Source organism: Muntiacus reevesi, chromosome 2, assembly GCF_963930625.1.
Source record: "Muntiacus reevesi chromosome 2, mMunRee1.1, whole genome shotgun sequence".
In the NCBI taxonomy this organism is placed as follows: Eukaryota; Metazoa; Chordata; class Mammalia; order Artiodactyla; family Cervidae; genus Muntiacus; species Muntiacus reevesi.
In genome coordinates this window covers 158,922,997-158,939,397 of record NC_089250.1, presented here as the reverse complement: position 1 = coordinate 158,939,397, position 16,401 = coordinate 158,922,997, and the positions used below count along the sequence as shown (strand labels likewise).

The 16,401-nt window shown below is 37.1% G+C and overlaps 1 protein-coding gene across 1 annotated transcript in view; it reads left to right on the top strand.

The window, feature by feature from the left end:
• The window catches only part of SHTN1 (shootin 1), a 101,970-nt gene that overhangs the window by 24,946 nt on the left and 60,623 nt on the right, over nt 1–16,401 (top strand). Inside the window, exons 3-4 of the mRNA XM_065923404.1 lie at nt 4,137–4,197; nt 11,261–11,355. Of these exons, the coding sequence (XP_065779476.1) occupies nt 4,137–4,197; nt 11,261–11,355 (156 nt within the window). The remainder of the gene's footprint in view (nt 1–4,136; nt 4,198–11,260; nt 11,356–16,401) is intronic.

Genomic DNA, 16,401 nt, shown 5'->3' with positions numbered 1-16,401 from the left:
AAGAGGCAACTACTCTCATATATTTTATGTATATCCTTCTGTTCCATGTTTTTATATATATACCATATGTATCAGGAAATATACAGATGCAGTGTAAATATATGAAGTACTTTTGTGTGTTTAAGGTATCATTTGATATATATATGCTATAACTCCTTTTACTCTGCATTATGATTTTTGAGAATCTGGTTTACATATATTGATAGATATGAAACATTATAAAACATTGATACATAAAACATTAGTTCATTCATCTTTATTTATAGTGTATTATATGGATATACCATGGTGTATTGTTGTTATAAATGCATAGCATGTTTGTATAGGTCATCTTGTACACATTACTAGAGATTCTAGTGATGGAATCTGGAAGTGTAATTGCTGAGTCATAGGGTATATGCAATTCCAATTTTTTTTCTTGCCGTAAGGCCTGTGGGATCTTAGTTCCCTGACCAGGGATCAAACCCATGCCTATTGCATTGGAAGCATAGAGTCTTAACCACTGAACCACCAGGGAAGTCCCTGCAATTCCAATTTTGCTAGTTTATCTCTAAAGTAGATATAGCAGTTGACATTTCCACCTGCAGCATGTGAGAGTTTCCGACTCCTGGTACCAGACCTTTTCAGTTTTTGCCAGTCTGTTAGGTCAGAAGATCTCATTATTTTAATTTGGTTTTTCCAGATTGTCAGTGACATCATAATTTTTAGCCAATGACATTTAAAAGTGTAAATAGCCAAAGGTATGAAATCCCCCAAAACATATCCTAGATATGTTTATCTGACATGGTAGAATTAAAATATAAAGTTGTGTTATATTATATATAGTGTAATAGTATTCTCACACAACTAAAATTTTAATTATCATTCTAACAGCTAAAATCACTTTTTAAAGTTTTAGACATTTTTGATGAAAATCTTCCTAAAATGTGTTATATACTTCCTATTTTGTGAAATTCAGGGTGAATTGAATTCAGTGCTCATAATGAATGATGCTGGGAAAGATTGAAAGCAGGAGGAAAAGGGGATGACAGAGGATGAGATGGCTAGATAGCATCACTGACTAAATGGACATGTCTAAACTGGCCCTGAAGGTATTAATGAATTTTTAAAAAACCCAACATTCCACTCATTTTCCAATGAGTCAGTTTTTCACATCAGGTGGCCAAAATATTTGAGCTTCAGTGTCAGTATCAGTCCTTCCAGTGAATATTCAGGACTGATTCCCTTTAGGATGGACTGGTTGTATCTCCTTGCAGTCCAAGGGACTCTCAAGAGTCTTCTCCAACACCACAGTTCAAAAACATCAATCCTTCAGCGCTCAGCCTTCTTTATAGTTCAATTCTCACATCCATACATGACTACCGGAAAACCACAGCTTTGACTAGATGGAGCTTTGTTGGCAAAGTAATGTCTCTGCTTTTTAATATGCTGTCTAGATTGGTCATAGCTTTTCTTCCAAGGAGCAAGTGTCTTTTAATTTCATGGTGGCAGTCACCATGTGCAGTGATTTTGGAGCCCAAGAAAATAAAGTCTGTCATTGTTTCCATGGTTTTCCCATCTATTTGCCATGAAGTGACGGGACCGGATGCCATGATTTTAGTTTTAATTTTAATTTGCTATACCTCCTTCTATTCAGAATTGTAAGGATACAAGGATGGTTTCTTCTTGAGTGACAGAGGGCATAGGATGTTGAGCAGGAGTTTGTCTCCAGGTAGTGAGTGACCACTTCCTATATTCCCCAGGGTTCTGGATAGTTGAAACTACGCAGTTTCAGGAATCTGCCCTGTGAATGAGTGGGGCTTTTACTATGCCAGCAAAATACCTGCTTGAGAAGAGGCACAAATATTCTCTTAAAGAATGAATGCATTTTAACTCAAGGATGTTAAATTGGTCTGTTACTGAGGAGATAATAAGCAGGAAGGTGACTCATTATCTTAGAAGGTCTGAGAAAATTGGCCAGATACAAATGGTACAAGTATCATGCTGGTGAGCGGTTATAAATACCATGTGGCCATTAATGCCTCTTTTTCCTTCATATTTTTTTTCTTTTTAAAAATATGTTTTCTTTTTTTTATTGAACTATAGTTGATTTATAGTATTATGTTAATTTCATGTACAGAGCAGAGTGATTCCTTTATTCTGTCTTCTTTCCCAGTATAGATTATTACAAGATACTGAATGTAATTCCCTGTTGTGATTGTTGTGGTTTGGTTGCTGAAATGGTTTAGTTGCTAAGTCGTGTCCGAATCTTTGTGACCTTATGGACTATAGCCTGCCAGGCTCCTCAGTCCATGGGGTTTCCCAGGCAAGAATATTGGAATGGGTTGTCATTGCCTTCTCCAGAGGATTCTTCCTGACCTAGGGATCGAACTTGCGTCTCCTGTGTCTCCTGCATTGCAGGCAAATTCTTCACCGCTGAGCTATCAGGGAAGCCCTTAATTCCCTGTGCTCAACAATAAGTCCTTGTTGTTTATCTGTTTTGTATGCTGTGCTGTGCTTAGTCGCTCAGTTGTGTCTGACTCTTTGCCATCCCATGGGTTGTAGCCCGCCAGGCTCCTCTGTCCATGGGGATTTCCCAGGCGAGAATACTGGAGTGGGTTGCCATGTCCTCCTCCAGGGGATCTTCCCGACCCAGGGATTGAACCCAGGTCTCCCGCATTGCATGCAGTTTCTTTACCAGTTGGGTTACCAGGGAAGCCATGATGTGTATCTGTTTAATCCCAAACTGCTAATGTATCTCTCTCCTTCTCTGTTTTGGTAACCATAGTTGTTTGTTTTCTATGTCTGTGTGTCTGTTTCTGTTTTGTAAATAAATCAATTTGTATTATTTTTTAGATTCCATGTGTGTGTGTGTGTGTGTGTGTGTGTGTTAAGTCACTTCAGTTGTGTCTGACTCTGCGACCCTGTGGACTGTAGCTCCCCACCCTCCCCCGTCCATGGGATTCTCCAGGCAAGAATACTGGAGTGGATTGCCATGCCCTCCTCCAGGGGATTTTCCTGACCCAGGAAACCCAAACCTGTGTCTCTTATGTCTCCTGCATTGACAGGCGGGTTCTTTACCACTAATGGCACCTGGGAAGCCCAGATTGCCCATATAAGTGATATATTTATCTCTGCCTGACTTACTTAGTATGGTAGTCTCTAGGTCCATCCATACTGCTGTAATGGGACTATTTCTTTTTTATGGTTGAGTAATATTCCCTTACTGTGGATATATCCAGAGGTATGAAGCCCCCCAAAGCATGTCCCAGATATGTTTATCTGACATGGTAGAATTAAAATGTAAAGTTGTGCTATATTCACACGGTCATATATATATCAGTTCAGTTCAGTCGCTCAGTCGTGTCTGACTCTTTGCAAACCCATGGACTGCAGCACACCAGGCTTCCCTGTCCAACACCAACTCCTGGACCTTGCTCAGACTCATGTCTATCGAGTTGATGATGCCATCCAACCATTTCATCCTCTGTCATCACCTTCTCCTCCTGCCTTCAATCTTGCCCAGCATGAGGGTCTTTTCCAGTGAGTCAGTTCTTTGCATCAGGTGGCCAAAGTATTAGAGCTTCAGCGTCAGCATCAGTCCTTCCAATGAATATTCAGGACTGATTTCCTTTAGGATGGACTGGTTTGATCGCCTTGCAATCCAAGGGACTCTCAAGAGTCTTCTCCAGCACCACAGTTCAAAAGCATCAATTCTTTGGTGCTCAGCTTTCTTTATGGTCCAACTCTCACATCCATACATGACTACTGGAAAAACCACAGCTTTGACTAGACAGACCTTTGTCAGCAAAGTAATGTCTCTGCTTTTTAATATGTTGTCTAGGTTTGTCATAGCTTTCATATATATATGTGTGTGTGTGTGTATATATATCTCACATACCTTCTGTATCTATTCATCTGTTGATGGACACTTAAGGTTGCCTCCTTGTCTTAACTATTGTAGATGTGCTACTGTGAGCACTGGGGTGCATGGATCTTTTTGAATTAGAGTTTTCGTCTTTTCTGGATGTATCATTAATGCTTGTTAAAGATTTTTAATTTCTGTTTCTTTTCCTAAAACTGTTTATAAATTTACCCTTTCTGTCTTTCCAAACTTATGATACAAACTTAACATTTTTGTTTTGTTTTCGTTTCAGTGTGACAAAATTAGGCAAGAACGAGATGAAGCAGTTAAAAAACTGGAGGAATTTCAGAAAAGTATGTAAGCATTTCAGTGGAATTGTTCTAACACATACAGTTGTGCTTTGGGGTTATGTGGGTAGGCACGGACTCTGTGTTTAGTTCCTGATGCAATGGGCAGCCAAGAAAGGAAGAATTGTCTTCCCATTTGCCAAAAAAAAAAAAAAAATGCTCTGGCATTATCGTGATTTTTAAAGAAATGGATTGAGCATTATCGTTTCATAAGTATGTTATTTATATATATATATATAAAGTAACAGTTTGTACTTGTTATGAAAATTTTTACTATGCATACCAGTTAAAAGAGAGCAAAAATTGTTGCTTTGACTCTGATAAAAGCCAACATTAGTGTATTATAGTCTTTCTTTCCTGATCTTTTATCTGTGAAATATATCAACAAAAACATGCAGTCAAGTTTTGCACTCAGTCTTGCAGCCTACTCTTTTCAGTAAATAGTATATCATGGTCATCTTTGCATGTTAGTAGAGAAATATATCAGTTTTTAGTGTTACCCACAGTATTCTATCATAATATAGTACCATAATTTATTTAAACAGTTCTTCAGTGATAGATGATTTCTGGTTTTTAGGAATTATCTGTAATGCCATAATAAGAATTCTAATTCATACATCTTTACAATGGTCTGATTAGTTCCTTAGGTTAATTCATAGAAAGGAAATTCTAGGTTTACAGAACTTACACATTTTAGGAATTTGAATGGTTGAAAATAGCTCTTTCACCAAGGAAAGTGATAGTCTCACAAAAGCTATAATTTCTTAATTTTTGCTGTGTTATTTTTTTATGTGATGTAAATCTGTTATTACTTTATTCCCCTAAAATTCTGATCATGCTCAGAAGGTTCAGAAGGAAATATGTCCCAGGAAAGCCAGACTTTAGCCGGGAAAGTGACCCTCCCTCCCACTTGGAAGCAAGGCCTCTCTCCGTCCTTCTCAGATGCCACGTTAGTCAGGTGGTTTGATTATATCATAAAGCGTTGACTTGGTAACTACACTACAAAACATTTCAACATTTATTCTTGCTGGAGGTAAAGTAGCTAGTTTATTTCAGGTGTCTGGCTGTAACAAGGAAAACCTAAAGGGGATATTGTTGATAATAACCTGTCTTTGGTGGCCAATATGCTATGGCTGGCTTACTGTCATAGTATGCCATAGGTGAAAACATTTTTTTATCTGTGAATATGTGAATGGCAATTGTTTAGGACTTTCTCCTTCCCTAATAGAGGATTAATGGGAATTTCTTACACTCAAACTGACACTGAGTTACAGCTGAAGGAATTATACCATTGACATTTTTGAAAGTTAATGTATTTGAATTAGTTATTGATATTGGGCTGGCCTACTGTGTGCAGTGGGAATAGTTCAAGTTCTTATGATTGGAGTTATCATAAAATGTTTTGATCCAGGTAGGTAGTAGAGATTTTGCCGTTTGTGTTATGCAAAAAATGGAAACAAATTTCTACCAAATTAACTTCCTTTTTTTTTCCCTTGAAGAAATCTTAAGTTCTATCTTTTAAAAACCTTTTTATTTTAAACTTTATTTATTGCATTTTTATTGTGTTGGAGTATAACTGATTAACAGTTGTGATAGTTTCAGGTGAATAGCGAAGGGACACAACCACATACATATATATGTCCATTCTCCCCCAACTCCCCTTGTATCCAGGCTGCCACGTAACATTGAACAGAGTTCCACATGCTATACAGTAGGTCCTTGTTAATTATCTGTTTAAATATAGCAGTGTGTACATGTCCATCCCAAACTCCCTAACTATCCCCTCCCTGGCAAAGCTCCTTGTCTAAGTCTGTGAGAGTCTGTTTTTGTTTTGTAAGTAAGTTCATTTGTATCTTTTTTTTTTTTTTTTTAGACAAAGAAGGAAAGATATTGTATGACATCCTTACATGTAGAAAATAATTACCTTTAGAGTAACATGTAAACTTTGCTTTCATCTACAATTTCTCTTTTCCCTTTCTCTTCCTCTAAATATCTCTGATAGTTTTAAAAATTTGCATTTCTCTTTATGAACAACTCAGAGCCTGAAAGAATTCACCTTTTTATATTGTATTCATTCAGTTTTTACCTTTACTGCATCAGCCTGGTTTAAGTTTGGATGGCAGGAAAACAGTGTTGACTCTTCACTCAGTTTCAAAAGAACAGAAAATGAAAACTAAGAAAACTTCATCTGTTAAAAAACTGTGCCTGAGATAAATGGTTCTTGACTTTAGAACAGAGGGTAGCAATTCAGATTTGGAAGGCAGTGAGGCAGTTTTCACCAGTGAAAAGTACCATTTGCTGTGAATCCCTGTATGCCCCGAACAATTAATTTCTGCACTAGTAAAAGTGAGATAAATGACCGTACCTTGTAGGCTGTTTGAGGATTAAATGAGATAACCCATGTAAAACGTGCTGAACACAGTGCCTGGCATGGCACTCAGCAAATACTAGTTGTTGCTGCTACCATCATCTCATTTACTGTGCCATCCAGGGCTTGACTGCCCTTCAGTACTAAGAGTTCAGATCATTTACCCTCCATGAATTAGCTCGGGCATAGTCTCCACATTGGTACAAAATTGGAATCTGCCTCCCTGTAATGTTTCCCTACTAGTTCTAGTTCCCTTAGTGTAGGAGGAACAGCCAAAAGAGGGTGAGGAAAAGCTTTGTTAGACTGTCGGGATCAACTCTTCCTAGCCTGGCATACTTTTCCTAGCTGGTTTTGCCCATATTTCCCTGTGATTCTTGGCCCTCTGCCCGCTCTTCCTGAGTCTCTTCTTGTCTTTCTGGACAAAGTACACCACTGCTGAGCAAAGCCGTGTTCCCTGGAAAGCAGATGAAAGTAAAAGTGAAATTCCTTCATGTCTTTTAGGCCACTCTGCATTAGATCCTTTGCTCTCTTTTAGGGCCTACCAATTTTCCTGCATACCTCTAGTTTTCATGATTGTTTTCTCACTACATGAAAACCTTTTTAAGTAATCTGATACTGCAGGAGAATTTATGGTATGTTTGCCACGTATACATTAGAGATACCCTGCATCTAAAGATTGCTAAGAATGGACTGAATGGAGAGGAGTTTTGCTTAGGAAGCAGCACCCTGGGTGGGGTGGCATTTTTAAATATGAGCAATTAGAAAAGAACATAGAACATTGGAGTCCTCTAGACATCGCTTTGGCTGGCCTTTACCAGTTAGAACTCCGTAATCTGGGGTATGTTCCTTAACTTCTCCAGGCCTCGGTGTTCTCCAATACAAAACTGCTATGGTAATACCTACCTTGTAAGATTGTCTTGAAGATCTTTGAGCGGACACATGTGCAGGGCTCAGCACACAATAGACACATTGTTGGCCCAATAAACGGTGATAGTGGTTGTTTCCTAAGCCATTCTGTGCTACAGGGAACATCCCTATGAAAGGGGTGTTCACATGTGAACTTAGGCCTGAGACAGTTTTTCAGTCATCAGACACACACAGACATGAATACCTACATAGCATTGTGCTGGGTGCAAGAGAGTCAGCCATGAATGAAGAATTTTTCTGCCCTGATGCTCACTCAGTAGAAGACAAAGCAAATTAAAAGAACCCCAGTGCCCCTACAGTGTGATACATTCTATGATGGCAAGTATATGAGAATGTTTTGGGGTCATAGAACACGAGAGTCAGACTTCGCTAATTCGACTAGACTGGTAGAAGCCACAGTTGATACTCTTTTAGGTTATACTTCCAAATTCTCAGAGTCATTAAGAAAAATGTTTATTATGGAAAATGTCAAGCTTGTACAAAAGTAAAAAATATATAATGAACCGACCCCCGCCATGTACCTACCACACAGCTTCAAAAGTTGTCAGTTTGTGTCCAGTCTTCCTTCTTCTGTACATCCATACACCTGTTCTCACTGACCTCAGATTATTTTGAAACTAATTCCAGTCATATCATTTGATCTGTAAATATTTCAATATGTATTTCTAAAATACTAGGACTTTTTAAAAACATAACTGCAGTTGGGTCACTTTATTTAAAGTTCATCTTTTTTCTTTTTTAAACCTTTTTGTCATCCAAATTATAGGTGTTTTAGGTAAAGCACTGGTCATGGATTGTGGATATTATGAGGAAAGCCTGAATTTAGGGCTGTAAGGCAAATCATTAAATGAACAATTAAAGTTTTAAAAATCTTTATCATTTGAAAGTAAATAAACTTATATATTAAAAAAAAATTTCTGGGACTTCTCTGACAGTCCATTGGTTAAGACTCCTTACTTCCACTGCAGGGGGCACTGGTTTGATCCTTGGTTGAGGGACTAGGATTCCACATGCCACGCAGTGTCATAAAAAAAAAAAATTTGTTTTATGTCAGATCACCTGACTTTTGGTTTTAGAAATTGGATCATCCTTTGTAAAGATATAGATGCCCTTTGAAATATGCTTCTTTCTTTTGGATCTAGAAAGTTTGTAAGTAGGTTTCTCTGGTGTCAGCTTAGCATTGGGATAATTTTTTAAACTGAAAGTTAAAGCAGAGTTTAAATTTTCCACTGTTCCCGCTTATAAGAAGAAATAAAAACTTACCTGATGGAGTATACTGTATCAGAACTGGAGAAAATGTGGACTAGCGTTGCCCAGCTAAGTTTATCAAGTTAAATTACAGGGCAACTTTTTACAAAATGTTTAGAAAATAAGTGTTGTTGTTGTTTTCTCTCTCTTTACTGGGGCTAAACCTTTCTAGTGTGGAATGATTTTTCTTACTCTTCCATGAGCAAGAATATTATTGAATAAAAAGTCAAATTCTTATGAGAAATGCAGAGTGTTTATGTTTTTGTTATGATAGTTAGAAATACCAGATTGTGGTAGAAGGTGTCAAGTAGTTAAGGCTAAAAATTTGAAGTAATATTTGATGTTGTAAAAATTGTGTGGGTTTCTTTTCTCTTTCCTTCACAGTTTTGAAGAACCTACCTTGTAAACATAGTGATAAAATGCCAGGAATATTAGGACTTTAAGGAAATAATAGAGCCTATTATTTAAACTACAATATAAAAGGCAATTATATTGATGAAGAGCTACATGGTCTTTGTGTGTGTGAATAAACTTGGCCTGTGTTCAGCTTCTATTTGTTCTTCTGGCATAAACACATATTGTGTGTGATTCCAGTTTAATGGGGACCCGTTTGTATGCCAAGCAGCTGCATTTTAGGACCTATTGCGTGATTTCATAGCTCTCTGAAAATTGGTTCTATTCAGAACAAGAGATAGAAGAGGAGAAGGGGGGGTGCGGTGGGGGGGTGGGGGAGAGCTTCAACACACAATCATTTCTTTTCAATTGGAGCCAGAAAGGTTGATGACAACATAGCCATTGTGTTATAATGATAAGACCACTACGGCATCTGTACCTCTCATCAAGGCTTTCACCCAGCGGCAGATACAATTTAATTCACTGCTCTGTCAGCAGTGCTGATACCATTATGCCGTCTGTCTCCACAGTTATAATCACTGTCCTCTGAGAAATGCAGTTGAAATGATCTTGAGCAGTCAAAGAAACTCTCAATTAAGGCTGCCACTTCCAATGTGTCAGATTGTGTCTTATGCACTTGGTACAATTTTCACTTCCAATCCTGTTTATTTACAATGTCTACCAGTAATTACGCTTAACGTGTCATTTAGTGAGGGGGGCCCCTGCCAAGCCGATTGTTGGGTGCTGCTGCACCATTGAGTGGGAGTTTCTCGAAGTCAGTGCCATCAGCAGCTTTTAGGCCCTGATGGGATGCAGTAGTAATGTTGATAATGCAAGTATCGTGCTCATCAACTCATAATTAGATGCCACTCAAATGTGCCACTTGTAATAACAGTGTTGATTCATGTTTTTCTCGGTGACTGCAACTACTAATTAGTTAAGTGGTTTTTGGTTGGCCTGCATTTGCTGCGGATCATTATTACCCCTGAAAAAATGTCAAGGTTAGAGATGTTTCTGGCCATTTAGTGCTGCTTTATGAATTTGAATATTAACATAATAAGAACTTTGGATGGACTTAGGAAGTAATACATTTTTGTATTTAATTTGGAGAGAAATTTTTTCCCCTGAGTTTAATCATAATTGCAGGTTAATTAAGCTTAAATGAAGCAAAAGTAATCTCTCTTTGTGTTATGTGAGCCCAGTGCTTTTTGCCTAACTTTGTTGGGTTTCACATTTCGGTGCCCTTAATTTTGCTTTTTTTTTTTTTTTTTTTTAAACCAAATAAATATCAATAAATATACATGTCTACAGTTAAGTTTGAGGTTCTGAGCATTTTCTTTTCAACTAGAAGTATGGGTAAAAGGATTTGGCATTTTTCTTACTTGATCTTCAAAGTATAACTCAAGTTCTCAATAATTTTGTACTTTTGAATCTCATTTATATAAACCAGCTACCAAAAAGTCTGAGAATTGCTGTTTTTGAAACATTGGTTAAACGTCAAGTTTATTTTTTTTAATCTTCCTGACAGTCTGTGATGTGAGAAGCAATTTGTTACCATCAACTTTTATTATCACTTAGTGCAAAAATCTTGTTGCTATAGTTTTCTGCCCTGGAGTTTATGAAATACTTTGTCAGTAATAAAGACTACTATTGAAATACTCAACTTAGTTAAGCTGCCATGTTGTTATTCTAGTTATGAGATCAATATGTAAGATTTATTTTTAAACATCTTTAGCTAGTTTTCCTTAGGAGATGCATAAGTTACATTCTACTAAGAAAAGGAAATTATATTTGCCACTTTTAATTTATGAGAGGTTCTTTTGTTTAAATTAGCAGACATGTATGTAGTTATATAGACCGCTACATAGAAAAGAGACTCAAAAAATTCTCAATAGCTTTCCTAAAATATGTGTAATAGCCATAAAAGTTCTTTGTTTTCTTTTTTCCTTCTACATTCAAATTTTAGCTAAGATTTAATCAGAGCAGCATCTTCAACACTTTTTTTTTCCATGATGGCTAAAGGTCTTGCCAGCTAAAGAATTACAGTATTCTTAATCATGGGACAAGATGTGTGGGCTTCTGGAATAGCTGACTAATCTCTGAATGCTAAGACTTTTTCCCCCTCATTCCTAGTTTCTCACATGGTTATAGAGGAAGTGAATTTTATGCAGAACCATCTTGAAATAGAGAAGACTTGTCGAGAAAGTGCTGAAGCTTTGGCAACAAAGGTGAGACATTTCATATAAAGGAATTCTACCTGAGCTTTTAAAATTCAACTTGGCTTTTCTGCATAGTGACATCTATTTTCTTCTGCTTTTCTAGTTCCCTAATCAGTTGATTCTGATCCTCATCAGAGGTCTCAGAATCCTGAAATGTGATTATGTAAATATCTGTCTTAATGCCAAGATTATTTTGATTATAAAAAAAGAAGTGTTTGTATATGTGTGTCTCAGTATTTGTGTGTGTGTGTGTGTGTTTGCCTGTGAAAATAGTCCCAGAGTGGTCTGTTGAACTCGATTTTCCAGATGTCTGTGCATTTGGTTAAAATGCTAACCAAGTTTAAAACTAACCGAAAGTGACATCAAAAAGCAATGAGTGTTTCCTGTTTGAATCAGATGAAAAAGTCAGCCTCAGACTGTACATTTCAGGTGATTATTTTTGAAAGCAGAGTGAGGGCATGCTAAAGGTGACCTCCAGTATGCCGCTGATTGCTTCTAGCTGATGAATTTACCAAGTGTGTAATTTTCTATATTCTATCTCATCAGAAGTACATTATTATTAAGGAATATTTTTATCTCTGTCTTACATATTTTGGGTGGGCAAAATGCATCTGAACCACTTCATCAGAAAATGGATTACAGCAATTTTCAGCCAAATTTCATTAGTGATGCTGGGTTTGTTTCTTTCCCCACTCCACTGTCACCTACCTCCATAGTGTTTCTTTGGATGCACCTGAAATTCTATACATCAGACAGTCAATCAGTCAATTTAATCTATGTGCATTAGCATTGTGCTTGCTAGAGGTATTTGCTTAATTGTTTGCATAACGACACTACATTAGAATTCATAAGATACGCAGGCAGAACCTAAATAAGTATATTAATGTGTGTATATAGCTTCTCTTCCATTACTTGTCCGAAGAATCTATAGCAATAGAGGCCATTGCTTTAAAAGGAATGATAACATGGAGCCTCTATTCTGTATATCACTAGTGTTCACAGGTTCATAATACTGTTTGAATTTCTTTTCATTTCCTTTTGTTCATTTCATTTTCCAGGTAGGAAAAATGTATTTGGAGCATACTAGCTGTTCTAAATCTTGTAGCAGCTAAGGATAGTTTCTGTATTTTCTCTTGTTTTTAACAAGTATTCCTGTTGGTATAATACACCCAAAGTGAGAACTCTGACTATCTCTCAGGACTGGCAGTTTATGGAAAACAATGGTTTGGGAGGCAGTATATACAGGTTTTATTACCAGTTATATAATTTTGGACATATAGGACTTTGACCAGGTTAATTCTGTTCCCTAGATGGCTGTTGTCTCATCTTAAATGACAGGATAACCTTGAATTAGGACTAAAGTGAGAATGGGACAGACTTTGTTTGAGATGACTTTAGTCACTGGTCCCCTTAAAAATTATTTTATTGTTTTCCCCCCTTTTGTATTTAACAGTTGATTTTGAGCGGAAGAATTCACACATCTAACCTGCGATTATCATGTCATAATTTTCAAGGTAGACCAGGATTGATTTCTTAAGAATACCCAGACCCACTGCTCTAGTAGCATGGCCCAGGCATGTGAATGTTGAAAAAGTTGCCAGGTGACTGTATAGTCATCCCTGTGTATGACAGTGTGTTACTAATCTCTGGGGTCATTTTTACAGTTTAGTGTTGATAATAGGACCCTTAACGTAGAGTGTGTCTTCTCTTCTTTAAGAAGCCCTTTTGAAAATGGACAAATAGTTTGTTTTTGAGGCTACAGTGTACTTTAGAATACAGTGTATGTAGACATTAGAATAAAAAACCAAAAAAATCTATTCAATTAAATACTATCAATATGCTCGTTAGATGTGAAAGAAGCTACAGCTTTGAATACAAAGTTTGGAAGCCTCATTATATGTGTGATCAATAAATGAAAGTAACACATCCTGATTTAAGTATTAATTGTCATTTTTGAGAATAGTTTTCATTTTCTAAACAGCAAAGTTTCTGTAAGTTCTTATTTTTCCAAGTCTTTGCTCTCAAATTAAGGACAAATGGAATGTTTAATTCTTATGATGCAATTTACATTGTTTCCTTAGAAGCAAATGTGGATACTTTGCTTTGCTGAAATGTGAAAGTTAAACCAATAAGATGTAGACCAGTTATTTAGATCGTATGATCCAAGTCTATTTAACATGCTTATTTTGTATTTTACATATCCAATAAACTGTGCTCTATATAAAAACCCTGTTTAAATTTGAATATAGCATAAGATTCTGTTCCTGCAGTGTTGTGAAAGGTTTATTTTTGCCTTCTAACTTAGAAGAGTTCTGAAACAGAAGTAGCGTGCATTAACCTGTATAACCTGATGGCTAATAACTGCAGTGACATTGCTTAGCTTCAATTTGTGAATTCAGAGTTCTCAAAAATTTCTACTTCATATGGTCATAAGATTTTATGTGTATAAATCTTGTATTTTCTTCTTTCAGAATATGAAAATGATGTTTCCAGAGAAGACTTTTGAAATTATGTTTGACTTTTTTCTTGAGAAAGTAACTTTGTTGAATAGAGTAATTGTGTTACAGCCAAATAGCTGGTAGATATTGGTGCCTGGTTTGATAGGAGCATTAAACTCTTTTGAGGGCAGAACTGTTAACTGTTAGGTTATCAAATGTTACTTTGATGACGGCCTGGGAAGTAATATGTTAAGCATCAGATGGCAAAAATGAGTATTTTCAGTTTTTCATGAATCCTGGGGAACGGAACGTTGTGTAGATAAATGCCTTGGTTGAAGAATACTAGCTTATAAATGATTTCTGGAGGAAAATTAGACACAGAATAAATCTCTTTTGTTACTATTAGCAATATTTGCTGAATTTTTATTGTCAGTCACTTACTGTGTTAAATGCTTTATATAGAATATGTCACTTAATCTGCATACTGTGGGATGGAGACTATTTTAATCCTTAGTTAGCTAATGAGAAAAACTAACACTGAAAGATTATTCTAGAGGTAGAGATAGAATTTGATTGCAGAGCTGTGTTCTCAGCTCTGCTGTAGTACTGCTGCTGCTAATTGTATAGAAATATATACCCAAGTACTGCATTCCTCCATGTCAAGTATTCTCAGTATTGAAGTACGTTTGAATCATCTGGGAAGCCCTGAAGAAGTACTACGTTGGACTCTATTGCCAGAGATTTTTGGCCTGGTGAGGAGGGCCTGCATATTGGATTTTTTTTTTTTTTTTTTTAACTCTACAGATTGTAATGTGCTGGGTTGGGAACCATTTGTTTATTAGGAGGCAGAATTACAAATTAGCTCTTGAGTTTTTCCACTCGTTTCTTAAATTGTTCTTTCTCCCTGCATTCTGAAAAGATGTCACCCTTTGAGAACTGACAGTGACCCTTGAGCCTCTGGTGCTGTGCCCTCGCATTCATGGTTCAAAGAAGCCACGCCAGTGCTTACTTGAATTGTCCATCCGAAGGAAGAGGGATTGGGAAATCATGGGACTTATATCGTGTCTCTGATCCTCTCCTGTAATATGGAGAGCTAGAAGCTGGAACTGTGTCTGGGGACTGGGAGTAAAAGTCTGTGCCTGATTCCTTGAATGGATCTCGCCAGCCTCCCCAGGAAGAATCCAGGGAAGGGTTCATAGCCATTCCTGAGTGATCCTTCCTGATTCCCCAGAGAGGTCAGGGAACCCTCTTGTGTTCCAGACCTTGCTACTTGGATATATTTAGCCTCCATATTACTTGGATAAGAATCAGATCTCCCCAAGTGATATGGGCTGAGCTTTCCCTGAGAGAAATCCTGAGGGGTCCTAATCATGACAACAAATGAAGGACCAAAGCCAGAAAAGTGCCATACTAAACATCTTATTCTGGTGTAAGCTTTACATAGAGAAGGGCCTTTAGCTTTCCAGTGAATTTTTTCTATTCATATTTATATTTATATTCAATGTCAGTTATTTTTTTTTTTAATATTATTTTATTAGTTGGAGGCCAATCACTTTACAACATTTCAGTGGGTTTTGTCATACATTGACATGAGTCAGCCATATAGTTACACGTATTCCCCATCCCGATCCCCCCTCCCACCTCCCTCCCCACCTGACTCCTCAGGGTCCTCCCAGTGCACCAGGCAAGAGCACCTGACTCATGTATCCCACCTGGGCTGGTGGTCCGTTTCACCATAGATAGTATACATGCTGTTCTTTCAAAACATCCCACCCTCACGTTCTCCCCCAGAGTTCAAAAGTCTGTTCTGTACTTCTGTGTCTCTTTTTCTGTTTTGCATATAGGGTTATCGCCACCATCTATCTAAATTCCATATATATGTGTTAGTATACTGTAATGTTCTTTATCTTTCTGGCTTACTTCACTCTGTATAATGGGCAGTAATGTCAGTTATTAAATTCAAAACTTGTTTTGATGGCCAACAGCCCTTACTAAATGCAAGCACATTTCTGTATCTTACATTTTATACTAGAGAAAGCAATCTACTAAACACTTCCTACTTAAATAAGAGAAGATCTTTCATATTATAGTCTTGGGAATAAAGAAAAATCATACTTTGCTTCAGTGGACTTTGGATCAAGTTTAGTCTTTGCGTGTGCTTTGTACTAACATTTATATGCACATAAATACAGGAGCTGAAGAAGGTAATGATAATTAATAACCAGCTCATTTTTTACATAAAGGGCGTACTAAATACATCAATGAATTAGGTTTGCTTTATCTGCAGTGACATAGAGATAATAGAAACATATCTTGAACTTTCTCCTATTGTGTATTATTAGAATTCTAGGGATAGATAGAAGGACATTTTGAATTAGTTTAAGCAAGAAAAGGGAAAAAAAAGTAGGAGTTTGTTCAGAGGGATATTGGAGAATCCCATAGGATCCATGAGCTGGTAGCATTTTAGGAATGGACTGGAACCCTGTGGGAAACCCCTTGTCTGTTGCCTTTCTCTGTCTCTGCACATTGGCTCCGTTTTGGCTTTGCGGCAGACTGCCTTTCTCTATTCCTCAGTTGAGTGGTGTGGTGTGGTTGCCAGTAGCTACTGTACATCCAG